The sequence below is a fragment of the Protopterus annectens genome, chromosome 4.part0 (assembly GCF_019279795.1).
Source record: "Protopterus annectens isolate FY-2018-M chromosome 4.part0, PAN1.0, whole genome shotgun sequence".
Taxonomy (NCBI): Eukaryota; Metazoa; Chordata; order Ceratodontiformes; family Protopteridae; genus Protopterus; species Protopterus annectens.
This window is the reverse complement of record NC_056733.1, coordinates 403,574,861-403,598,208: the sequence shown is the minus strand read 5'-3', so window position 1 is coordinate 403,598,208 and position 23,348 is coordinate 403,574,861. Positions and strand designations below refer to the sequence as shown.

The 23,348-nt window shown below is 37.7% G+C and overlaps 1 protein-coding gene across 1 annotated transcript in view; it reads left to right on the top strand.

The window, feature by feature from the left end:
* LOC122799352 (transmembrane protein 132B-like) overlaps nt 1–23,348 on the top strand; it is a 2,948,958-nt gene that overhangs the window by 868,987 nt on the left and 2,056,623 nt on the right. The window contains exon 2 of the mRNA XM_044068346.1: nt 20,505–21,390. Coding sequence (XP_043924281.1) covers nt 20,505–21,390 — 886 coding nt within the window. The remainder of the gene's footprint in view (nt 1–20,504; nt 21,391–23,348) is intronic.

Genomic DNA, 23,348 nt, shown 5'->3' with positions numbered 1-23,348 from the left:
AATCCTCTGTATTTTTACCACAGTCTGATACCCATGATGAACACAATCAAAAATGCAGCAATAGTTCCTGAGTAGGGGAACTGTCATGATCAAGTTACAACCATTAGTCTGTCTTTAAATGACTACTGAACACTTGCATAAAGCAAGGTGCAATATGTTACTGTGGAATTTTTTCTTTGTGTGGGGTGGTGGGGATCCATGATTTGAAAAAACATCAAAGGAATGTTAATTTCCATGGATATTTATACTGTTCCAAACAGAAACATGGCAACACTCTACAAACCACATACAAAACCCAAAAACAACCCATGCATCAAGAAGCAACCAGTGGGGGGTGCTTAAATAAAAGCCACCGATGCCTTGATAAAAATGAAAAGCACATTTAATTCCATTAGGTTAAGTACTATATGTTATTTAAAAACAGATAATAGTGCGTTCACCTCTGACTGACTTCTTCAAAACCATTAAAAGTCAATTCATTTTGTCAATCCTTTTATAGCTAATATTCTGTCACATGATTGTGACTGGTACCAATGTAATAAAAACATGTATTGCTAGTTTAATTAAAGCAATGCTGTGAACAATAATTTACAAAAAAAAAAAAAAACATATACACATTAATTTCATTAATTTCAAACAGCTGCAATCAAACTGGCATTAAGCAAAAAAAAAAGAATAAATAGATAAACTCAATGTAGTTCAATATCTGTTGCTACTGCCATCACACACTAGAAACAGTCAACAAAATAGCAGTGTTCACAGACAAATACAAACTTGTGTAAAATCCTTTTTTAAAATGATGGATTATGTTGTTATTTTGGAAACTAAGAAAAAAGTGCTAAAAATATATCATACCGTATCCTATTAAAAATTTAAAAGTTTTGCTAAGCACATTTTCAGTACTGGTATAATACTCACATTGTCATTTAATGCTGGCCACTTCATTGCATGAAGTTTTAGTTGCCATATCAATTCCATCAAGTCAATTCCCATTCACCAGCCCTCAGGTTAATCCTTGCTTTTTCTAAACATTCCAAATTCAAATTTATTAAAATGTTTACAATTCCTGTCACTGTCTATATAGAGCACTTTTAGAATTATGTTTAAGGATGTCATAAGAATGCTTGTATATTATTTTTTTTTCCAAAGATCTTTCCATCTTTCCTATGTAAAAGGCAAGACATTGGTTACATTTGGCACTGAAAACTACTTGTGTGTTACAATTTCTATTTTGTAGTTTAATTCAAGTGTTAAAAGTCTTCTCAAGAATTATTTGGTGATCAGTAAAAATATGTCCACATTGATGGCATGCTCCACATTTAGTGGTTCCTCTGCTGTTTTCACTTTTAGAGTTTTTTGTTTGTCATTCTAAAATGCTTTTCCATTAAAAGGTACCTGAAAAACAAAATGAGGACAATCACCTACTATCTAACATAATTGTTTGTTACCTCTAAAATTAACCATAACTTTCTAATATGTTTTACTTGGTATGGTGGACCTTTTCACTAGTATCCCCCAATTTTGGAGTTATTTGAAAATGAGCTAATGGAATGTGAATATTTGACATCTACTGATATTATATTATTATTGGATTGCATGGCGTTCATTCTAAACAACAACTATTTTGTTGTTGTGTCTTTCGGCTTTTCCCGGTTAGGAGTCACCACAGCAGAACTCCGGTCCACTAATGATTGGCAGTAGATTTTTACGTGCCGAGTTGCCGGCTCTGATGCACAACCTTCAACGAAGGTACGCCCATTCACACATGTCTCCACACAGAAGATGCTCTAGCTGAGAATCGAACAGGACAACGTCTTACTGTGAGGCAACAACGCTACCACAGCTCCACTACCTTTTTGTATTTTGAAGAAATTATATATAAACAAGGCTGTAGCAATGGGTGTGGCATGCACACTGGCCTATACCAATTTGTTGTTGCATTCATGAGAAAGTAAATATGTTTTCAATTCTGATTTTTTTTCCACCATGTTAAATTATATCTCAGATTTTTGGATGACATCTTTATTTTATGGGAAGGGGAATAAGATTGATGGTTATGTAGAATATTTGAACAACTCCATGAGTTTGCTGAAACATACTTATCAGTACAGTAATGATAATATTAATGACTTGGATACTAAAATTTCACTATCAAACTGTTTATAAAGTTTCTGTAAATATTAAATGATTGGTTAATAATTGATACTATAATGTCTAATTTGTTATAATTATTTAAAGTACAAATGTTTTTGTTTTATTTTTGAATGTAAAATTATTGTTAAAATGTTTTGTAATAACTCATAGCTTTTCTCCCCAGGCCTCCCCAGAAAATGAGCTTCTACCCAGTCAGACTTTCCCAGTAATAAAATGTCAATAAGCAATAAATAAATGGTGCCCTTGTATCCACTATGTACAGGAAGCTACTTTTTTAACTCGTACAACAGTTTCAACCCCATTACTCATAAAAAGGTCAGTTTGTTAGACTGGCCAGAATGGTTTCTAATAGAAACTTACTTGAAAAAGAGAAACAGATTTTAGTAAATATGTTTCTAGAGAGGGAATAGCCATGAACATTTATAAACCCCATCACACAAAAAGTGAGCAATAATTGAAGGCTTAAATACAAACCCTTGTTAGGTAAAGGTTTGGTTAACATTCCAAGTGAATCAAGATTGGATAGGTTAAATGATTAGGACAATTTTCACAGGGCATTAATATTACAGTACAATGACTGCTGTAACTAAGTAAAAGCATTTTTATAAAGTTTTGGTTAAATATTAGTGGTATCGAACAATTACATCAGATAGTAGTGACCTCCTTCATTCTGTTTATAAGGTACCCTTTAATCTGAAAAAAAAAACATTTAAATGCTAAAGTGAAAACAACAGAATTGCTACTAAATGTGAAGCATGTCATCAATGTGGACATATTTTTACTTGTCACCATATAGTTATTGAACATTTTTAAAACCCTAACTAAACTACAAAATGGAAATTGTAACACACAGGAAGTGGTTTACTTTGCCAAATATAACCAATGTCCTGCCTTTTATGTAGGCAAGACAGATGTTTGAAAAGAAGAATATATGAGCATTGTTATGACATCCTTAAATGTAATTCTAAAAATGCTCTGTACAGATACCCCCAGGGTTGTAAAAAATGTTAATAAATTTTAATTTAGAATTTTAGCAAATGTGAGTATTGCACCAGTACTTAAAAATGCATTCAGCAAAACTCTGAGATGTTTAACAGGATGCAATACATATTATATTTTAACACTTTCTTTATTAATTTCCAGCAAAATAGCATAGCCCATTAATTTATTAAAACATGGATTTTATCCATTTTTGTAATGATATGGCTTTGAACACTGCTATGTTGAGTGTTTCTGCCATGCAATGGCAATAGCAACAGATAGTGAACTACATGGATTTTATCTGTTTATTAATTTTGCTTTGCTTAGTGCCAGTTTGATTGGAGATGTTTAAAATTAATGAAATGAATGTGTGCATATGGTCACATAATTGCTTTAATTAAATTATCGGTATGTTTCATTACATTGGTACCAGTAATGATCATGTGACAGGATATTATCAAAGCATTAACAAAATGAATTGACTTTTAATAGTTCTGAAGAAATCCCTCATTGAAGACAAAAGTTGTCTTTTGAAATAATATATGGTACTTAACCTCATTACACATGGTTTTCAATTTTATCAAGGCGGTTTCATTTAAGCACTCTACTCTGGTTGCTTTTTGATGCAATGATTGTTTATATTGTGTTTATATAATAACATGCATTTAATTTTTTTGATTCATTATGTTTTCTTGTAGTACATTTTCACTTGCAACATGATTTAAGTCTCTTTTTAGCTATAACTAATATTTTTATTTAATTTCCCTAACTTTAACTATAGGATTTGCATAACTTTACAAAATGATCAGGTTTGCAAGAGTGATAATTCGCATTTTGTTAAATAATTATTTGAGTTATTTATTATTGTAGTTTCTGCAAACTGAATTATATAGATGATTTTGGTACATATTTGAATGCTAGTCTTTACATCTTTGACATGTTCCTGTTATGTTGTACTCTTTTTGAATGATCTATCGGCTCAGCACTCTTTTCAAATCTTAATTTTTAAATATGAGGAAAGATTCTTTTAAAGTTGTTCTTTGAACTTTATGACCATACTGTTTAGTATTATCTGGGTTTTAATTTCACTGTTGCTGAAGTTGCAGTTGTCAGTGTAATTTGTCTTGTTTGATACATCACCATTGCGTTTGTCATCTACTGCTCTATTTTCATGAACTTGTGTATCTCAGACCGTGCATCTTTTTTTCAGTTCAGAATTGTCACCTCTGACTTCTCAGTAGATATTGCCTGTTTTTGCTGCAAGTGTACCATGTATGTCGAGTATACCTTTTTACCAGTTATGTATAGTATCAGTATTTGGTTTAGTGTACTTGTTACATTTATTAAATAACCTAGTTTTCCTAAAATTGTACCCATTTATACAATATTTGGTACCATGCCAGTACAGTGTGCTGCACCTGCTTTGACATTTTCATATTACCTGAGTGATTTACTTACCTGCTTTAAGGGTTTGTGATACTTTTAGAATTCTTACAGGACCTAAGTGTGTATTTCTTGCTCCAAACATCACTGTCAGTGGTACCAGTACATAAAATTGCTTGGGCCTTTTGTTCTTTAGCAGACATAAAACAGAAAAAGTGCGTTCCATTGTATATAGGTAGCTTAACTTGTTTAATTGCATATGCAAAATGCAGAATGCACTTTCTTTTGTCTTTCTCACTGAATTATATAAATTAAAACTTGACCTAATTAAAACTTCTCGAGTAACTTTGAATATACTAATTTATTTTTTGACATCAGAAAGCTTTTTGACAGACGTTGTTATAATTCAAGTTTGCTATTCGTGTCAAATAAAGTTTTAAAGATCATGACCTAAGTAACTAAAGACCAACCAGAATTTCATATTACATTTATTAAAATACTTTATCTATATCTGGTACTTTATGTATATTAATTATTTACTCTGTGTGACATATTTTGGTTTGTAAAGAGAGGATGGCTGTTTCCATAGCAAAACACAAACACTATCTGCAAATGTGATTTATACATTTTGTCTTCATTATAGCTTCATGTGACAGGGCTCAGCTCAAACTTTTCTCAGCATTCCTTTAGGAATAATGCTTTTGTGACTAGAATATCACAAACTAATCATTTTAAACTAAGAGCATAGAGCTTCACCAATTAGATACATCCCTACAGAGCCTATCTGAATATTTATACCCATGGAATGACATATGCCATTCTATCTCATTCTAAAAATCAGGACCAGCTTGTGCTCTGGAGGCAAATGAACAATTAGCATTATGGATCATTATGCCAGTCCTGTGAAGAGCTATAAATAATGTGCAGGCTTTGCTCACTGAAAGCTGGTTATCAATGGAAAACAGCTAAGACCAAGTCCCTGGAAATGTCTATGTGGGGTTTAATTAATCAAAGTGCTCCTGGCCTGGACACACAATTCTGCTACAAGTCAGTTTTTGTTAGGCTGATTTCTTTTAGGCATCATACATGTTTATGCCTCCCATAACATGCCTTTTTTCATTACCCCATCTATTTTTAAAATTTGCACAGTCCCTGTTATGCATCTATATGTAACATTAATTATTACTACCTTGCTTCTTTTTTAGTTCCATTAGCATGTTTCTTTTCTTCTGTTATCCCCTACCCACTGTAGAATCAGCCCTTCATTATTCTCTTTTCAGAGTGGTCATATTACGTGCTATAAACATGCTGGCATTCATAATATCATTACTTTCCTACCTGAACCAGTGCTTCATTATTCTCTTTTCAGAGCTGTCATATTACGTGCTATAAACATGCTGGCATTCATAATATCATTACTTTCCTACCTGAACCAATGGTATACATTACTACCTTCATCTCCTTTTCCAATTATGCACATAAGCATCTCCACCATTTTTTGTTAACATACTGCCATTATGAGTAAAATTATTTGTGTACTAAAAACTTGTTTTACAGGGAATGTTAGCTCTCCCTGCTTCCTGAACTGTCTGTAGTCTATTCTGTAATCACATCATGAGATCACTTGATGTATAAAAGTTGTGCTGAAGTTTGCATTTATTTACTCAAGGGTTACCTAGTTAGATTTCCATTTAAATTTCTTTTAGGAACACTACCTTTTCATTACTATTAACTGACATATTTCAGTGTATGGCAATAACCAAGGGTAGTCCTGACTAAACTGTCTTCAGTGAATGATCTTGAATCAGTTAACCACATCCTGGGTCACATTACCTAAATGTATCTGTGAAAATACTCTGGCATGGAGGTTTTTTTTTCCATGCATCATTTACATTTTTTTGGAATTTTGTATTTGTCGGCCAACCTCATTTGTTTTAACAGTGTAGACTTGTTTCTGTAGCACTGCACTAATGTTCTTACAAAGTAAAATTCAAGAATTAAAGATCTTTGTGTCAAACAGCAAATTTCCTTGTTTTACTTATTTGAATTGAACACTTCGTAGTTTTACATTAGAACATTTTGTTTAATTTATATTACATAGTGCAAAGAAAATATAACATGCTGTACTATGTACACAGTAAGAAAATGTCAAGTCTAAGAACATTTGAAGATTTGTCATAAACTACAAAGAGAATAGGGCTCATAATACATTGCAGAATTCAAAATGGCCACTGACAGGTAAACAGACTGAATAATCAGCCCACTAATATAATATCCAAGGCATTTACTATTGCTAAAAATCCATCTAAACCAAAAAAGAGGAATCAAACTCATTTTAACAAATACACCTACTATCTGTTATTATTTTTGTCAACAGTGAAAGCTCTGGCTTAAGTACTAAATGCGCCAGCCCTATGTAGATCTATAAATAATGTGCATGTTCTGCTCACTGAAAGCTGGTTCATAGGTTGGTACTAGGCTATCGGCCCTAGGGCCTATACAAGCCTAGCCAAACAATTCCCCGGATATTTCTTCCCACAATATTTACTTCTCTGGACCCCTGTCTAGCAGGGCGACTGACATGATCCCCAGGGTGAATTTCCTATCTCCCATCCAATCGTCAAGGTTCCTTTTCAAGAGGGCCAAGGAGGCGCTCTGCTTGACATGTATGCGCAGTCTATTCCAGAGTATGGGGAGTTTCTGGGTCAGTAACCTATCCCTCCAGCATGTTTTGTTTATTGTGATGACAAGGTTTAGATCCCTGGAGTGTGTCGCTCTGAGGGATTGGGGTTTCTTTAAGTGGAGCATGTCCAACAGCTCAGGGTTTGACATTGCCTTGTATGTTAAGCAGAGATCTCCTCTGAGTAGACGATATGCCACAGAGTATAGCTGGAGGTGTTTTTAGACGGTCAGCATAGGGCATCTGCTTTAGTCCTGTGATTCTTTTAGTGAGGTATTTCTGCGGCCTTTCTAGCTGTTCAGATGTCTTGTTAGGTACATACCAAATGGGGCATTGTACTCTATAATGGGTCTAATGAGGGATGAGTACAGTGGGACAATGACCTCCTTTTTTCTGGATGAAAAGCCCTTAGTGATGAGGTGTGCCACATAGAAGGATTTCCTGACTGTTGTCGCAATATGGTTATTGAAGGTGAGACCACTGTCCACCTGAGTCCCTAAGTCTCTCATCACACTTTCGGTGTTTAGTGTACTGCCACCTATGTGGTAATTTATGGGTACATGGTTTTTCCCAAAGGGGATAACTATACATTTCTTGGCATTAAACTTGAGCTCATGGCTCTGGCACCAAGCATCTGTTTCTGTAAGGCCCTTTTGCAGAGTATCCACATCATTTGGGGATTCAATAATGGTTCCCAGTTTGCAGTCATCTGCAAACTTTGTTAGCCAAAGTCCCTTAGTGTTGGCCTGTACTTCAGAGAAGTAGATGCCAAACAAGAGCAGTCCCAGGACTGAATCCTGAGGTACTCCACTTGTCAATTGTCTGGAGCTGGATTTGGAGTCTGCTACTTTGACAGTCTGGGTTCGGTCAGTAAGCCAGTTGGCAACCCATCGAGTGATGTAGGCATTTATGCCCAGCTTAGTAAGTTTATCTATGATTCCAGAGTGGGGGATGGTGTCGAAGGCCTTGGCGATGTCCAGATAGACTGTGTGGACCACCTTAATCTCATCCACAGCTCTGGAGACTGATTTGAAGAAGTCAGTCAGGTTCAGGAGACAAGATTGGCCCTTCACGAACCCAAACTGGGTGGGGTCCAGTGTTTAAATGTTGCCAATGTCTTTGTTTATTAGTTCCATGATAATGTGTTCCATGCCCTTGCAGATCAGGCTTGTCAGACTGATGGGACGGTAGTTCCCGTGATCCAACTTGGATCCCCCCTTATGAAGTGGGATAACTGTAGCTGTGCACCACTCAGTGGGCGCGAAGCCTGAGGTGAGGCTATGATTAAGCATGACACTTAGGTGAGGTGCCAATTAATTTTGTAGTTCATGTAGTACACAGCCCGGAATGTCATCTGGTCCCATGGATGCTGTATTCTTAGCTTTGGAGAGTGCGGTTTCTACCTGTGTGGCTGTGAATTTGGGAATTTGGCAATCTTTTGGTATTGAGATGGGCCCTTTAGGGGGTGAGAGGGGGGTGAAGTTGGCACTAAATCGATCTGCCAGGATGTTGGCAATATGCTTGGGATCAGTATATTTAATGCCATTCTGTTGTGGCTCAGAGCAGATCTGAGCATTGCCATTTAGATTCTTGACATAACTATAGAATGCCTTGTAGTTGTATTTGGAACCTTTGGCCATTTTATTTTCATAACTATCTTTGGAAGATTTTATGAGGGATCTCAGCTTCTTACTAAGGCTGGTAAGGGAGTTTTTTGCATCCTGGGATTTTCCTCTTTTCTGCAATAGTTTCTTCCTTCTGTTGTATAGTTTGTTTATGACAGGAGACCACCAGATTGGCTTCCTTTTTTTGGAGGAGAGCATCTTGGTTCTATTTGGGATGGCACGATTCATGCACAAGTGGATGTGCTCGTACAGTGCCTTAGTGTAGGATTCAGCAGTCGAACTTTCAGCTCCCGTCTTGCATGGGTGCCATAAAGTTTGTCACTTCTGACTTAAGTAGCATGAAGTTGGCTTTGGAGAAGTTTTTTACAGAGATTTCCTTACTGGGGGGTGTGATGTGGATGTCAAGGGTGATTTGCTTATTGTCAGACCTGACCAATGAGTGGGTGACCACTGGTGTGGAGCATCTATCTCCCATGTTGGTAATGACCAGGTCTAGGATATTGGAGCCCCTGGTGGGACAATGGATTAGATAACTGGGCGTTGGAATTTATGAATTCCAAGAACCGTTGGGAAAAGGTGTTGGTACCCGAGTAGTTTTCCCAGTTAATAGCAGGGTAGTTGAATTCACCCAGTATTAGGGTGTTTGGTTGTATCTTAATATTTTCCAGTATGTTTAGAAAGGTGTAGTGAGCATCTTGGGACATGGTGGGGGTTCTATAGCAAGCTACAGTTTGGATTGCAGTCTTACCTAGTGATAGTTGCACCTGGAGAATTTCAGATGCATTGTGCTGGGCAACAAGCCTGGAGGTGTGAATATCCTTGGTGAATATGGACATTCCTCCACCTTTAGTGTTTCGGTCTTGGTTTGGTGGCCGAAAAGTGTGGTAAAAGTTGTAGCCTGGTATTGCAGGGGTGCTCTCTGGAGTCTTGAACTAGGTCTCAGTTACTGCACAGATATCGATGTTCTCCATTCTTAGGAGTGCCTCGAGAGAGTGCATTTTGAGGTTTAGACTTCTAGCATTGAGTGGCATTACCTTCAGATTTTGCATGCTTGTATCTGTTCCTGTGGTGGTTTTGTCCTTTGAACCTTACCTAAAAAAGGCACTATAGTGGTGGCAAGAGCTTTAGCCAGTAACCTGAATCCCAAGGGTGACAGGTGCAGACCATCTCTGGAAAAGCATTGTGGTTTGTCTATCATGTCGTCCCAGGCAGACAGATACTGGATCCCCTTTGAATGACACCAGAAGCTTAGCCAATTGTTGAAGTCAATCATTTTGTCCTTATAATGTGGTATCATTCTGGGCGAAGGCAGGATACTACTCAGGGCTAGGGTCATTCCTGTCTGGGCCACATGATCCGAGAACTCTTCCATGACTTTTTTCATGTAGTCCAGGGAGGTAAGTCTCAAGTCATTCACTCCAACATGGACAATGACCGAGTCGTATTTGTACTTGTTGTGGAGTGACTTAAGTGCATGCGTTATGTGGCAGATCCTGACCCCTGATAGGCAGCTGACTGTAATTTTCTCCTTGCTCAGCCTGGTGAGTGGGACATCAGTGTGTCTGACTATAGAGTCACCTATGACTAAAGTGTTGGGTACATTGTCTTGCCTTAGGGGCTGTTGTTGGGTGGCACACTGGTGTTGTGAGCTATGTGTCACTTTGTTTGTGACTGGTGTTTGCGTTTCAGCTTTGGAGGTCCTTGTTGCTTGGGCAGGTTAATGTTAAGGGCCTCCGCATATGTGGGTTTAGTGTTGCTATGTGTGGGTGTTGATGGTGTGGGTTTAGAAGGGCTATGCGTTGCTTGAGGTGTAGTGCAGGTGTTAACCTTCTCCTCTTGACTGTCTAGCACAATCTTGACTGGAGAGAGCTTTGCTTCCAGTTTGGCTATGTAAGTGCACCTCTCACAGGTTGTAGTTTTGGGTGGTAGGAGGAGAGGGTTGTCTGTGTACATGAGGCAGTTGCTGCATTGCCCCAGTATGCCCAGATTCACCAGGTGGACAGGAGAAATCACTGAAAGCTGACCCTTGGACATGCCTCTTTAGGTGCTTTTTTTTGAAAGTACAAGAGCTGTTTTCCCTTACCTTTGCAAGGTACTTTGCGATTATAGGCTGTTTAGTGCCTATGATTAATTTCTCCTTATTAACAAGGAGAGTTGATTGCTTGTATCAGTTTAAGGCTTCTTAGTTCTTTCCAGCAGGTTCTAGACCAAGTGCTAGTCACAGGGGTTCAGATTTTAGTGCTACTACTGAGAAACCAGCTAGTTCTAAGGGAGAATTTGAAGAGCAGACTTTCTGTCACCTGGAATAGTTTAACCATAGCCCCGCGGTGCTGCACGATGCAAAAAATGCGCAAGCACGCACATTTTTAAAACAGAAAGTTGAAAGGGATAGAAATCAGCCTAAAATGGCTAATAAAATTACTGTTTCAGAGCTGGAAACCACTCCTCTAGTGTTAGACAGTACAGTGCTCACCACTCCCACTGGTAAGCAGTAGGACTTCCCTCTACCACAACAAGGTCTGGTTAGCTCTGAACACAGAAAATGAAGTCCTGAAACCAGCAAAGTCTCGAATCTGGACTATACTAGCTAGGAAAGGCAGGAAACAAGCAAACAAGATAGTATTTTTTTTTTTTTTTTGGGGGGGGGGGTGGGTTTGGTTAAAACAGGCTAAACAATGCAATAATACAGTTAATAAACACAGAAAAGGTGACCGCACTTGAGTGTGTAGCCCTAAACAGTAAATGCAATTAAAACTCTACAAAATTAGCAATTTAAAACTTTTTAAATGAAGCAAGGCAAGTGCACAACTGAAAAACGATTTAAGAGGCAGTAATACAGTAGAATAAGTAGCTAGTCTACATATACAGAAAAGCAGCTAAAACACACTAAAGCAATTCAGATGCAGTGCAACCTAGAGCACTTGAGTTGTAGCAATATTAAGGCAAATACATTTTTAATAAATGCACTAAAATATTCTCTATATTTCCAAAATGTTTGAGAAGCACATTATCAACAGAAAACCACCATGATGAATCTAAGGAAATATCTATGAGCTTTGAACCCTAGGGCATGTAAACATAAAGAAATAAAAAATACTATAAACAAAAGGCCCATATAACTGGCTGTAAACAGCAACAATGGCATAGGAATTGGACCAAATGGAACTTCAAAAGATAAAATACTGACAATTTTAACATCTGAGAGGGAATTATCTAGTAAAAGACCCAGATCCTCAGCTAAACATGATAAAAAGGCATAAAGAACATAATCTAAGCTGGAGCAAACATTCGAGCTGGAGTCTTCTCTTTAAAGATTATTTATTTTTAAAAGTGAATTGCGGGAGGGAGCTCAAATATTTATTTGTGGGTCTATAGTTAAAATATTCCAATGTTTGTTAACAATATTAGTATTAATATGCACCAGCACCCACATATAGCAACACTAAATCCACATATGCAGAGGCCCTTAACTGTAACCTGCCCAAGCAACAAAGACCTCTGAAGCTGAAACGCAAACAAACACCAGTCACAACCAATGTGTCACATAGTTCACAACACCAGTGTGCCACCCAACAACAGCCCCTAAGGCAAGACAATGTACCTAACACTTTAGTCATAGGTGACTATAGTCCGGCACACTGATGTCCCTCTCACCAGGTTGAATAAGGAGAAAATTACAGTCAGCTGCCTGTCGGGTGCCAGGATCCGCCACATAATGCATGCACTCAAGTCACTCCCCAACAAGTACAAATATGACTCTGTCATTGTCCATGTTGGAGTTAATGACTTGAGACGTACCTCCCTGGACTACATGAAAAGTGACATGGAAGAGCTCTCGGATCATGTGGCCCAGGCAGGTATGACCCTAGCCCTGAGTAGCATCCTGCCTTCGCCCAGAATGATACCACAATATAAGGATAAAATGATTGACTTCAACAATTGGCTAAGCTTATGGTGTCATTCAAAGGGGATCCAGTATCTGTCTGCCTGGGATGACATGATTGACAGACCACGATGCTTTGCCAGAGATGGCCTGCACCTGTGGCCCCTGGGATTCAAGTTACTGGCTAAGGCTCTTGCCACCCCTATAGTGCCTTTTTTAGGCAAACTTCAAAGGACAAAACCACCACCGTAACAGGTAAAAGCATGCGAAATTTGAAGGTAATGCTACTCAATGCTAGAAGTCTAAACCTCAAAATGCACTCTCTCGAGGCACTCCTAAAAATCGAGAACATCGATATCTGTGCAGTAACTGAGACCTGGTTCAAGGCTCCAGAGAGCACCCCTGCAATACCAGGCTACAACTCTTACCACACTTTTCGGCCACCAAACCAGGACCGAAACACTAAAGGTGGAGGAGTGTCAATATTCACCAAGGATAATCACACCACCAGGCTAGTTGGCCAACACAATGTGTCTGAAATTCTCCAAGTGCAACTAACACTAGGTAAGACTGCAATCCAAATTGTAGCTTGCTACAGATCCCCACCATACCCCAAGATTCTCACTATACCTTTCTAAACATACTGGAAAATATTAAGATAGAACCAAACACCCTAATACTGGGTGATTTTAACTACCCTGCCATTAACTGGGAAAACTACTCATGTCCCAACACCTTTGCACAACGGTTCTTGGAATTCATAAATTCCAATGCCCTGGATCAACTAATCCATAGTCCCACCAGGGCTCCAATATCCTAGACCTGGTTATTACCAACATGGGAAATCAATGCTCCATACCTATGGTCACACCCTCGTTAGTCAGGTCTGACCATAAACTAATCACCCTTAACATACACATTCGACCCGCACCACCCAGTAAAGAAACCACCATAAAAAACTTCTCCAAAGCCAACTTCATGCTACTCAAGTCAGAAGTGACAAACTTCATGACACCCATGCAGACGGGAACTGAAAGTTCAACTGCTGAATCCTACACTAAGGCACTGTACGAGCACATCCACTCATGCATGAATCGTGCCATCCCAAATAGAACCAAAATGCTCTCATCCAAAAAAAGGAAGCCAATCTGGTGGTCCCCTGCCATAAACAAACTTTACAACAAAAGGAAGAAACTTTTGCAGAAAAACAGAAAATCCCAGGATGCAAAAAACTCCCTTACTAGCCTCCATAAGAAACTGAGATGCCTCATAAAATCCTCCAAAGCTAGTTACGAAAATAAAATTGCCAAAGATTCCAAAGACAACCACAAAGCATTCTATAACTATGTCAAGAATCTAAATGGCAATGTGCAGATCTGCTCTGAGCTAAAACAGAATGGCATTAAATATACTGATCCGAAGGATATTGCCAATATCCTGGCAGATCGATTCAGTGCCAACTTCACCCCCTCTCACCCCCTAAATGGCCCATCTCAATACCGGAAGATTGCCAAATTCCAGTAATAATGGCCACACAGGTACAAAACACACTCTCTAAAGCCAAGAATACAGCATCCATGGGACCAGATGACATCCCGGGCTGTGTACTACATGAACTACAATATGAACTAGCACCTCACCTAAGTGTCATGTTTAATCATAGCCTCACCTCAGGTTTTGTGCCCACTGAGTGGCGCAGAGCTACAGTTATCCCAATCCACAAGGGGGGGATCCACCTTGGATCCCAGAAACTACCGTCCCATCAGTCTGACAAGCCTTATCTGCAAGGCCATGGAGCGTATTATCATGGAACTTATAAACAAAGACATTGGCAACCTTCAAACACTGGACCCCACCCAGTTTGGGTTTGTGAAGGGCCGATCTTGTCTCCTGAACCTGATTGACTTATTTGAATCAGTCTCCAGAGCCATGGACAAGGGTAAGGTGGTCCACACAGCCTATCTAGAACTTGCCAAGGCCTTTGACACCATCCCCCACTCTGGAATCATAGATAAACTTACTAAGTTGGGCATTAATCCCTATGTCACCCAATGGGTTGCTAAATGGCTTACTGATAGAACCCACACTGTAAAAGTAGCCGACTCCAAATCCAGCTCCAGACAAGTGACAAGTGGAGTACCTCAGGGTTCAGTCCTGGGGCCGCTCTTGTTTGGCATCTACTTCTCTGAAGTACAGGTCAATACTAAGGGACTCTGGCTAACAAAGTTTGCAGATGACTGCAAACTGGGAGCCATTATTGAATCCCCAAATGATGTGGATACTCTACAAAAGGGCCTTACAGAAACAGATGCTTGGTGCCAGAGCCATGGGCTCAAGCTCAATGCCAAGAAATGTATTGTTATCCCCATTGGGGAAAAAACATGTATCCATGAATTACCATATAGGTGGCAGTACACTAAACACAGAAAGTGTGATAAGAGACTTAGGGACACAGGTGGACAGTGGTCTCACCTTCGATAACCACATCGCCACAACAGTCAGGAAATCCTTCTATGTGGCACACCTCATCACGAAGGGCTTTTCATCCAGAAAAAAGGAGGTCATTGTCCCACTGTACTCATCCCTCATTAGACCCATTATAGAATACAACGCCCCAATTGGTATGTACCTCTCAAGACATCTGCAACAACTGGAAAGGCCTCAGAAATACCTCACTAAAAGAATCCCAGGCCTAAAGCAGATGCCCTACACTGACCACCTTAAAAAACTCCAGCTGTACTCTGCCGCATATCGTCTACTCAGAGGCGATCTCTGCTTAACATACAAGGCCATGTCAAACCCAGAGCTGTTGGACATGCTACACTTAAAAAAATCCCAATCCCTCAGAGCTACACGCTCCAGGGATCTAAACCTTGTCATCACAATAAACAAAACATGCTGGAGGGCTAGGTTCCTGACCCAGAGACTCCCCAGACTCTGGAATAGATTGCCCATACATGTCAAGCAGAGTGCCTCTTTGGACCTCTTCAAGAGGAACCTTGACGATTGGATGGGAGAAAGGAAACTCACCCCAGGGATCACGTCAGTCGCCCTGCTAGACAGGGGTCTAGGAAAGTAAATAATGTGGGAAGAAATAGCCAGGGAATTGTTATGGCTAGGCTTGTATAGGCCCTAGGGCTGATAGCCTAGTACCAACCTATGAACCTATGAACACTACTAGTAATGAACTAATGGAGAGAGGTTATAGTGAACATATGATAGAAAGGAGTGTCAAGGAAGTGAAAAAATTAAGACATAATAGAGCTAAGCCTTATTTGTCAGAACCATTAGTGAATACAATGGATGGAAAAAAAATTCAAGCAGTAATAGTCTAAGAATTTGTTTTAGCTATTCTAGAAATATTAAGGAATGTACTAATATTTTTAACAAACATAGGAATATTTTAACTACAGACCCACAAATAAATAAATATTTGAGCTCCCTCCCACAATTCACTTTTAAGAATAAACAATCTTTAAAGAGAAGAGACTGTATATCAGCAAACACTAAAGTCCAACAAGGTACAATAGGAACCAAGCCATGTAATAATTGTACCTGGTGTAGCTATATTACTATAGAGACAGAGTATAAACACCCAGATACTGGAGAAGTTTTTTATTTAAGAACTAAGGCTAACTGTAATGCAAAACATGTAGTTTATTTAGCTAATTGTCAAGTTTGTAATAAATTCTACGTAGGAAAAACTGACCGATCGCTAAAGGACAGAATAAGAGAACATATTTACCATATTAGAAAAGAAAGTAATTTTAATGCTTTGGCAAAACATGTAAAAGAAACTAGCATTCAACATAACTTTAAATTTAGAGTATTGGGGACAGCTTTTGAAAATAAGAGAGGAGGGGATATCAGAAATAAAACTGAAGAGTTGGAAGTAGAATGAATAATGAGGCTGAGGGCTAATGCAGGTCATGGTCTCATTGACTATATTTCATTGAGACCAGTTTTAAAAAAATAGACCTTTGCAGAGATAATTATGTTATATATTTATATGACAAATGTTTGTATTTATTGTTTCATTAGTATAAGTTAATGTAAGTATGACATTTTTAGATTATATGTAAATGTTTAGATTATATGTAATATGTTTTTAAGAACTAATTTTAAGCTGAAGTCTGCTGGTATAAAAAGGGTGTGTCAATGATGGTAATCATACCCCTGAAGAAGCTTATTGTGAAAGTGCTTGTGTGCACCATTAAGGCAGTCTGCCTTTGGAGAAAAGCTGGAGCCTAGTCTTTGCTTTTTTACTATTTATATGATTAACACCGAGTTCACTAACCTTTCCTGGTCTAGAAAGATTGTCACCTGGATTAAGAAAGTAATTTAAGTTTACTGAATATTCTGAACATGCAGGCTGTCCTAGATTATGTGCCATGGTCCTTCTTTAAACAGTAATTTCCTAACTTTACCACTGATCTACAGTTGCTGTTTTTTTCCTCACTCAAACTTTGAAGTAGATGTACCTTCTTTTTATCAGTTCTTTGTTGCTGTTTCAGTAGTTAATGTTTAATTTAACCTGATTAGTTGGTGTTGTCTCCAAGTAATACGAAAAGTTCAAATTGTAATGAACTGGATTTATATTGCATTTTGTTAATTTTTGTAAATGACACAATTTGTGGTCAGTATTTATCACCATACCCCTCTTCACATCCCTCCTAAACACTGTTTCTCATCTTTCTCTACCAGCCCCCCCATCCACCACCCTACCGCTATCATGCATTCCCTATAGACCTAAATTATAAACCATCCATTTGAAACAGGCAGGCTAGAAAGAATTAATCCTATACTCTACTTTTGTCTTACTCAGATGCTATTACCACTGTCCTCCTCTACAATACTAATATCTTTCCATCTAAATAGTTTTATCACTTCTTAAGTAATCTCTTCACTGTATCTCATGAATGCTTTACACAGCTTTCTGTTCTGAAATATAAGAACATAAACTTCTATACAATGTTGTATCTTTTAAAGTATGAATCTATTTACTTCCTGCAACAATTTAGAGCTACCAGAACTATATATATAATTAAAAACAAATAAATAAAGATAAAGCACTATATTATAATAACATTCAAAATAATAGTAAACACAACTCTAAAAAATCCTGGTTAGCCATTAAAGAAATCTTACATCCCCCAAAAATACGACCTTAACACCTCTCCCAATAATGCTCCACTCAAAACTGCAATAGAATTTAGTTCTTATTTTGTAAATAGTAAAACATCTCTATCCAATGATTCCACAGCATCTAATCCCAAGCTTGCCCAACAGCCACATGTTGCCACATCCACTTTTACCTTCAAGCCTGTGCCCACATCTGATATAACTACTCTTAAACTCAAGCCATGCTATACTTCAGATGATTATCTTCCCAGCAAGTACCTTAAAAAAAGCATTGTCTATCCTGTCTCAGTCCTTATAAATAAAACAATCCAGGAATCCCGTGTTCTCTCTCTCTCCCTGGAAAAAAAACATTATCCCCATACACAAAGGAGGAAATTCAACTGACATCAGCAATTTTAAACCTATAGAAGTCTTATCCCCCCTCCAAAGTACTTGCATATACAAAAACAACTGCTAAATCATCTTCTGCAAGAATAACTCCTGTCCCCCACACAATAAGGCTTCTGTCGCTCCCATAGTAGTAACACTGCACTTCTAATTAATTTTTATAGATACTCTCAATAAAGCTAGAGATGATGTCAAACTAGTCTCTTCCTTATTTCTAGACTTGTCTAAAGCCTTCAACATAGTTTATCACAGCAAATATCTTCAAATGCCCTCACTAGGTTTATGTCTGTCCACCTATCTGTGGTTCAAAAGCTACTTGTCCAACGGGTGTCAGTCAGTAAAATGTCCATCTATCCTCTCTCCATACCTCCCAGTCACCACCAGTATACCACAAGGTTCTGTCCTTGGCCCCCTTCTCTTTATCATTCTCACCAACAGCCTCCACACAACAGGCCTGCCTCCCTAATACAATAAATATGCAGCTGACTGCAAACTCATATGCACATCAGACAACCTGTCTCATCTCCAAACAATTACTAAAGAAGCTTTAACAGCTACTGAAGCATGGCTTTGTAACTCACAACTGTTGCTCACCACCCCCACCCCCCGAAAAAAAAAAAAAAACTACTTTTTTTCCCCCAAATCCCTCTTTCCTGTATGAAAAAAAGCAAAATTGAATAGCCTCTTTCTTAATAATGCAACCACTAAAGTCACTTCTCATAGCAAATTGTTAGAAATGATTACAGATGATGATCTTATATTTCACTTACATATACAAAATTGCATTAAAAATCACCAAAACAAGGGATGGTTTATAGAGCCAAAAACTTTCTCACCAATGCAACTAAGAATACAATTACCACAACTTACCTCTTCCCATCACTACTTTATGGCACGCCTATCCTTACTAACCTCCAGGCATCAGAAAAAAACAAAACTCAAACAATGCTATAATAAAGTGGCTAAATTTGCAGCAAATACCCTTTTCATAACCCACCACAGTATATCACTAAAATGAGCTAAATTGGTTAGAACTACCCTGTCAACTAACATATAAACTGCTTCTTACCACTTATAAAAACTGAATACCACTCTACCCAACTATGCTCCCACTCAGTCGTTACAATCCAATGACCAAAAACAGCTCTGTCTACAAACTTATCAAATTTGCTGAGCACAGTCTGTATTCATACCATGGCGCTAAGGCCTGGAACTCCTAACCTGTATCTATCTGGTCACTACCCTCTCTCTTGTCCTTTAAAACCATTCTGAAAGACTTCCTAGCCAAAATCTGGCTTTGTCCTTGTCAATCCAAGGATAAACTATATCCCTAAATATGTACAAGTACCTCTTCAGACCTTTACCTTCTTACTCTACCCGTCACTCAATTCCTTCCTTTAGCCAATTTCTCTGTTCTGACCCTCTGCCTAAATTTGACATAATCCTCTGTTTTCCCTCACTTCATATAGCAGTTCTTGTTTGTGTTATACTAACTTACTTTTGATTTCTTTATACTGGGTAAAATGCCTTGAAATATTAAATCATCATATAAGCTGTATCTATTTTAAACCAATGTTGTCTCATTATGTCTAATTTGGTATAGTTTAAATTGTAAATGATGTTGTATTTTTGAAGATTATAACATTATTGTTCTAAAAATGTTTTTGTACTACTTTGAAGTTTTCCTCCCTGGGCCTTTACTGAAAATGGGCACCTACCCACTCAGACTTTCCCAGTAATCAAATGTCAGTAAATAAATACATTATAAATATTGATGTAAGTACTTTACTGTATCTGTCTTGCAACTATACAGCTTGCTTTTCTGATAACTGTCTGAAATGTAGTTGTTAATATAAAGGTACTGTGATTGAACTTTCCCTCCAGGCCTCTGCTGAAAATGTGCTCTGCTCATTTAGACTTTCCTTTTAAATAAAAACAAATAAATACATACATTTAAACTATATAATACACATTTATTTGACCAACCTTTGGAAAGACTATGCATGAAATATATATAATATACATTTAGTTTTTGACAAATATGCACTTTCTGTATATTTTGAACAGTATATTTTATTTCTTTCTTGTTCTTGAACTGTTTTGCATTGTTTAAAAGAAATAAGTAGAGGCTCTTGAAGTTTATAAACATTTCTAGACCTTGTATGTATTAAAAAACATTATTTTTTTCTGACATACCACTAACACTTTTACCATGAATTATTAGTTAATGTTTATGGATGTTACAGTTTCTTTCTTTCTTTTTTTTTAGTGGTGGAAAGCCGTGCTGTCTTGGACAGTGTCCAGAGATTTTCTTCATTGCCAACGTACCTACCTGTAAACTTTCAGATTCAAAATGCTGACATCGCTTTTTTCCTGAAAGAATCCAATCAGGACATCATGAGGAACTCCAGCCTACAATACAGAGTTGAACCTTTTTTTATATACAGAGCAAAAAGTCCCCCTGTACTTAATGTATCATACGGAAATATCTCCAAAGAATTGGTAATTCCTTTTGAACTGCTGCAACAACAGACTATAAACTCATTTAATTCTTTCAGTGGGTTTGAATTTAATTGGAAGATAGTGTCTCGTATCATTGAGGAGAACATATATTTTAGCAAACCCAAAGTGCAAACTTTATTTTACATTGCTGGAAAAGATTGGAGTGACTTTGATGGTATGGAGGAATTGCCTTGCATAAAAATGTTTGCCATTTTGGACACCAGAGAGTTGCAAGCTTCCTGCAGACTTCAGGGTATGCACGGACTATGTGTTGCCCAGCTGGAGTTACCACTAAACTGGTTCAACTCACCTTTGGAGTATCAGAACATTGGTGACTCATCAAAGGGAATTCCAGTGGAGCTTTACTATATGGTGCAGCCAGAGACTGAAGGAGATTGTGTCACAGAGAGTGGAAGGCAGGAGAGAATCCATTCACAGGTAATGGGACAGGAGGCTGAGGATGCTGCCCAACCTTTACAGAGGATTGGCATTATATTTCTACATTTCAGCACTGAAACACCAAAGCAAGTACAACTGAGACTGGATAAGAACATTGTCATTTATTATCCTGTTAAACCAGTCTGGCAAGGTGATGATATAACCTTTCACATAAACATGCCCAGGAATGCTACAGTTAATCAGTTTACCTTAAGGTAAGTCTGTGCAGAATTAAGACGTTAATAAATGGATATTGCATACTTCTATATTTTTAAATTGGTAGTGCATTACAATACTTGTATATTTTTACTTTATTACAAACAGTTGTTTTTATAGTTATACATTTTGTAATATTTATCTGGGTTCCACATCTTATAATTAGTCCAGATTTTTCTAATATTTTTGTGATTTTGCTACTGTTGTATGCAGAAAATTGCAGGGTTAATTTCAAAACAAATGATTGCCTTATAAATATACACAGTATATCACATTGAATTTCTTGTACTCACAGTGAGAAAGAAAGAATGTTCAAAGCTATCTTTCTCCAGTATCAGTAGAGAATGTTGATGGCAATCCACATATATTTTTGAAACAAATTAATGAGGAAATACCAGTAGTTTGTTATATGCAGATTTTGCTACACCATTGCTGTTGGGAAACTGAATGAATACACGAGTCAGATAGCCTGTTGTACCTATTTTTTTTTTTTCTTTACAAATGTTCACGTCTGAATTAATACACTAGTCAGATAGCCTGTTGTACCTAATTTTTTGCAAATGTTCACGTCTGAATTAATACACAAGTCAGCCTGTTGTACCTAATTTTTTACAAATGTTCACATCCTGCCTCTCACTGGGTAATGTGCAGATCACTACTGTACTCCTATTAGAAGCTTTATCCCACTGCTTCACTTTAGAAATGTAGCGAGATCTCATGTTTGCAACACAGTGCAAAAGCTAGCTTAACCTTGACGAACTAGGTTTGAAAGGACATTGCCCAATATTTTTTAAACCTGCTGATTCTTTTAAGATTTAGTGAACAAATCTAGGTTGGCAGTCAAGATTCCCTGATAAGACTCTAAGGACATCCAGGTAGTCATCTGTTTCTTTCTTGAAAGTAAGAATTAGTGGACTGAGTAGGAGTGGCATATTCCAAAGGGTTGAACTTGGTTAGGCTGTAAGGAAGAGTGTGAACTATGAAGCTGCCATGTTTTACAGTACTTTTTATAGCTGCTGAGTATCCTTTTAGCTCAGGGTATTACTATTACAGGTTTTGTAATGGAAAGGCATCCTTTAATGTTCTCTGTGTGTCCGGCATAGGCTACTTTAATAAAATGTGGCAAGCTTCAGAGAACAGAATTGCTGCAGCAATATTTGTACCTTTTCCCATTGCATCAGATGATATGTGAGTAGATTACAAACCAGAATACAGAATTCGACAACTGACCTAGTAAATGTTTTTTTTTTTTTTTTTTGAAGCTGGAGTATTACCTTCCTGGCATACCTTTCAAACCAATATAGATTCAGGTAGGCAACTCCATATATTTTGTGGATGGTAGCAGCTCTATTGGTATGAAATGAAAGGCCATGATCAAGATACACTTGAAAGTATTTTGCTATTTTGTAGACTTTCAGTTATAGTCATTCAGCCAGTTAGTACTGTTTAAAGCTGATGCCTTCTTTTTCTTGCCAGCTACATCAACACTATACTTTTGTTAATAAAGGGAGAAGGCATTACTGCTGCAACATTCATATGCAATTTAAGTGCTGTTTAAAGACAGATGGTACCACCAGGGTTATGGACAATATTCCCAGGTCATCTGCATATCTGGTGAGCCTGGCAGTGCAGTCATTTTTAATATCTGAGATACTAAAGTCAAAGAAGGTGTTCCCCCAGAAAAGAGCCTTGCTGGGTACACATTTCTAGGTAGTTGTGGACCCAGATTATTATTTTATTTGTATTTATTTATATCTTATCTCTGATTTTCTCATATGGTATACTGTCAGTTGTTTTAATGTGAGCTAAGCTGTGTATGCAGGTAAACACGTCTATGTAAGTAGTTGGAATCTCATATGTAAGCACTACTTTGGCAAAACTGTACAGGGATGCACCAGGAAGAATTTTTTTGTAATAAAAGCGAACAAGTTCCATTATGATTCTTTTGATCATCTTG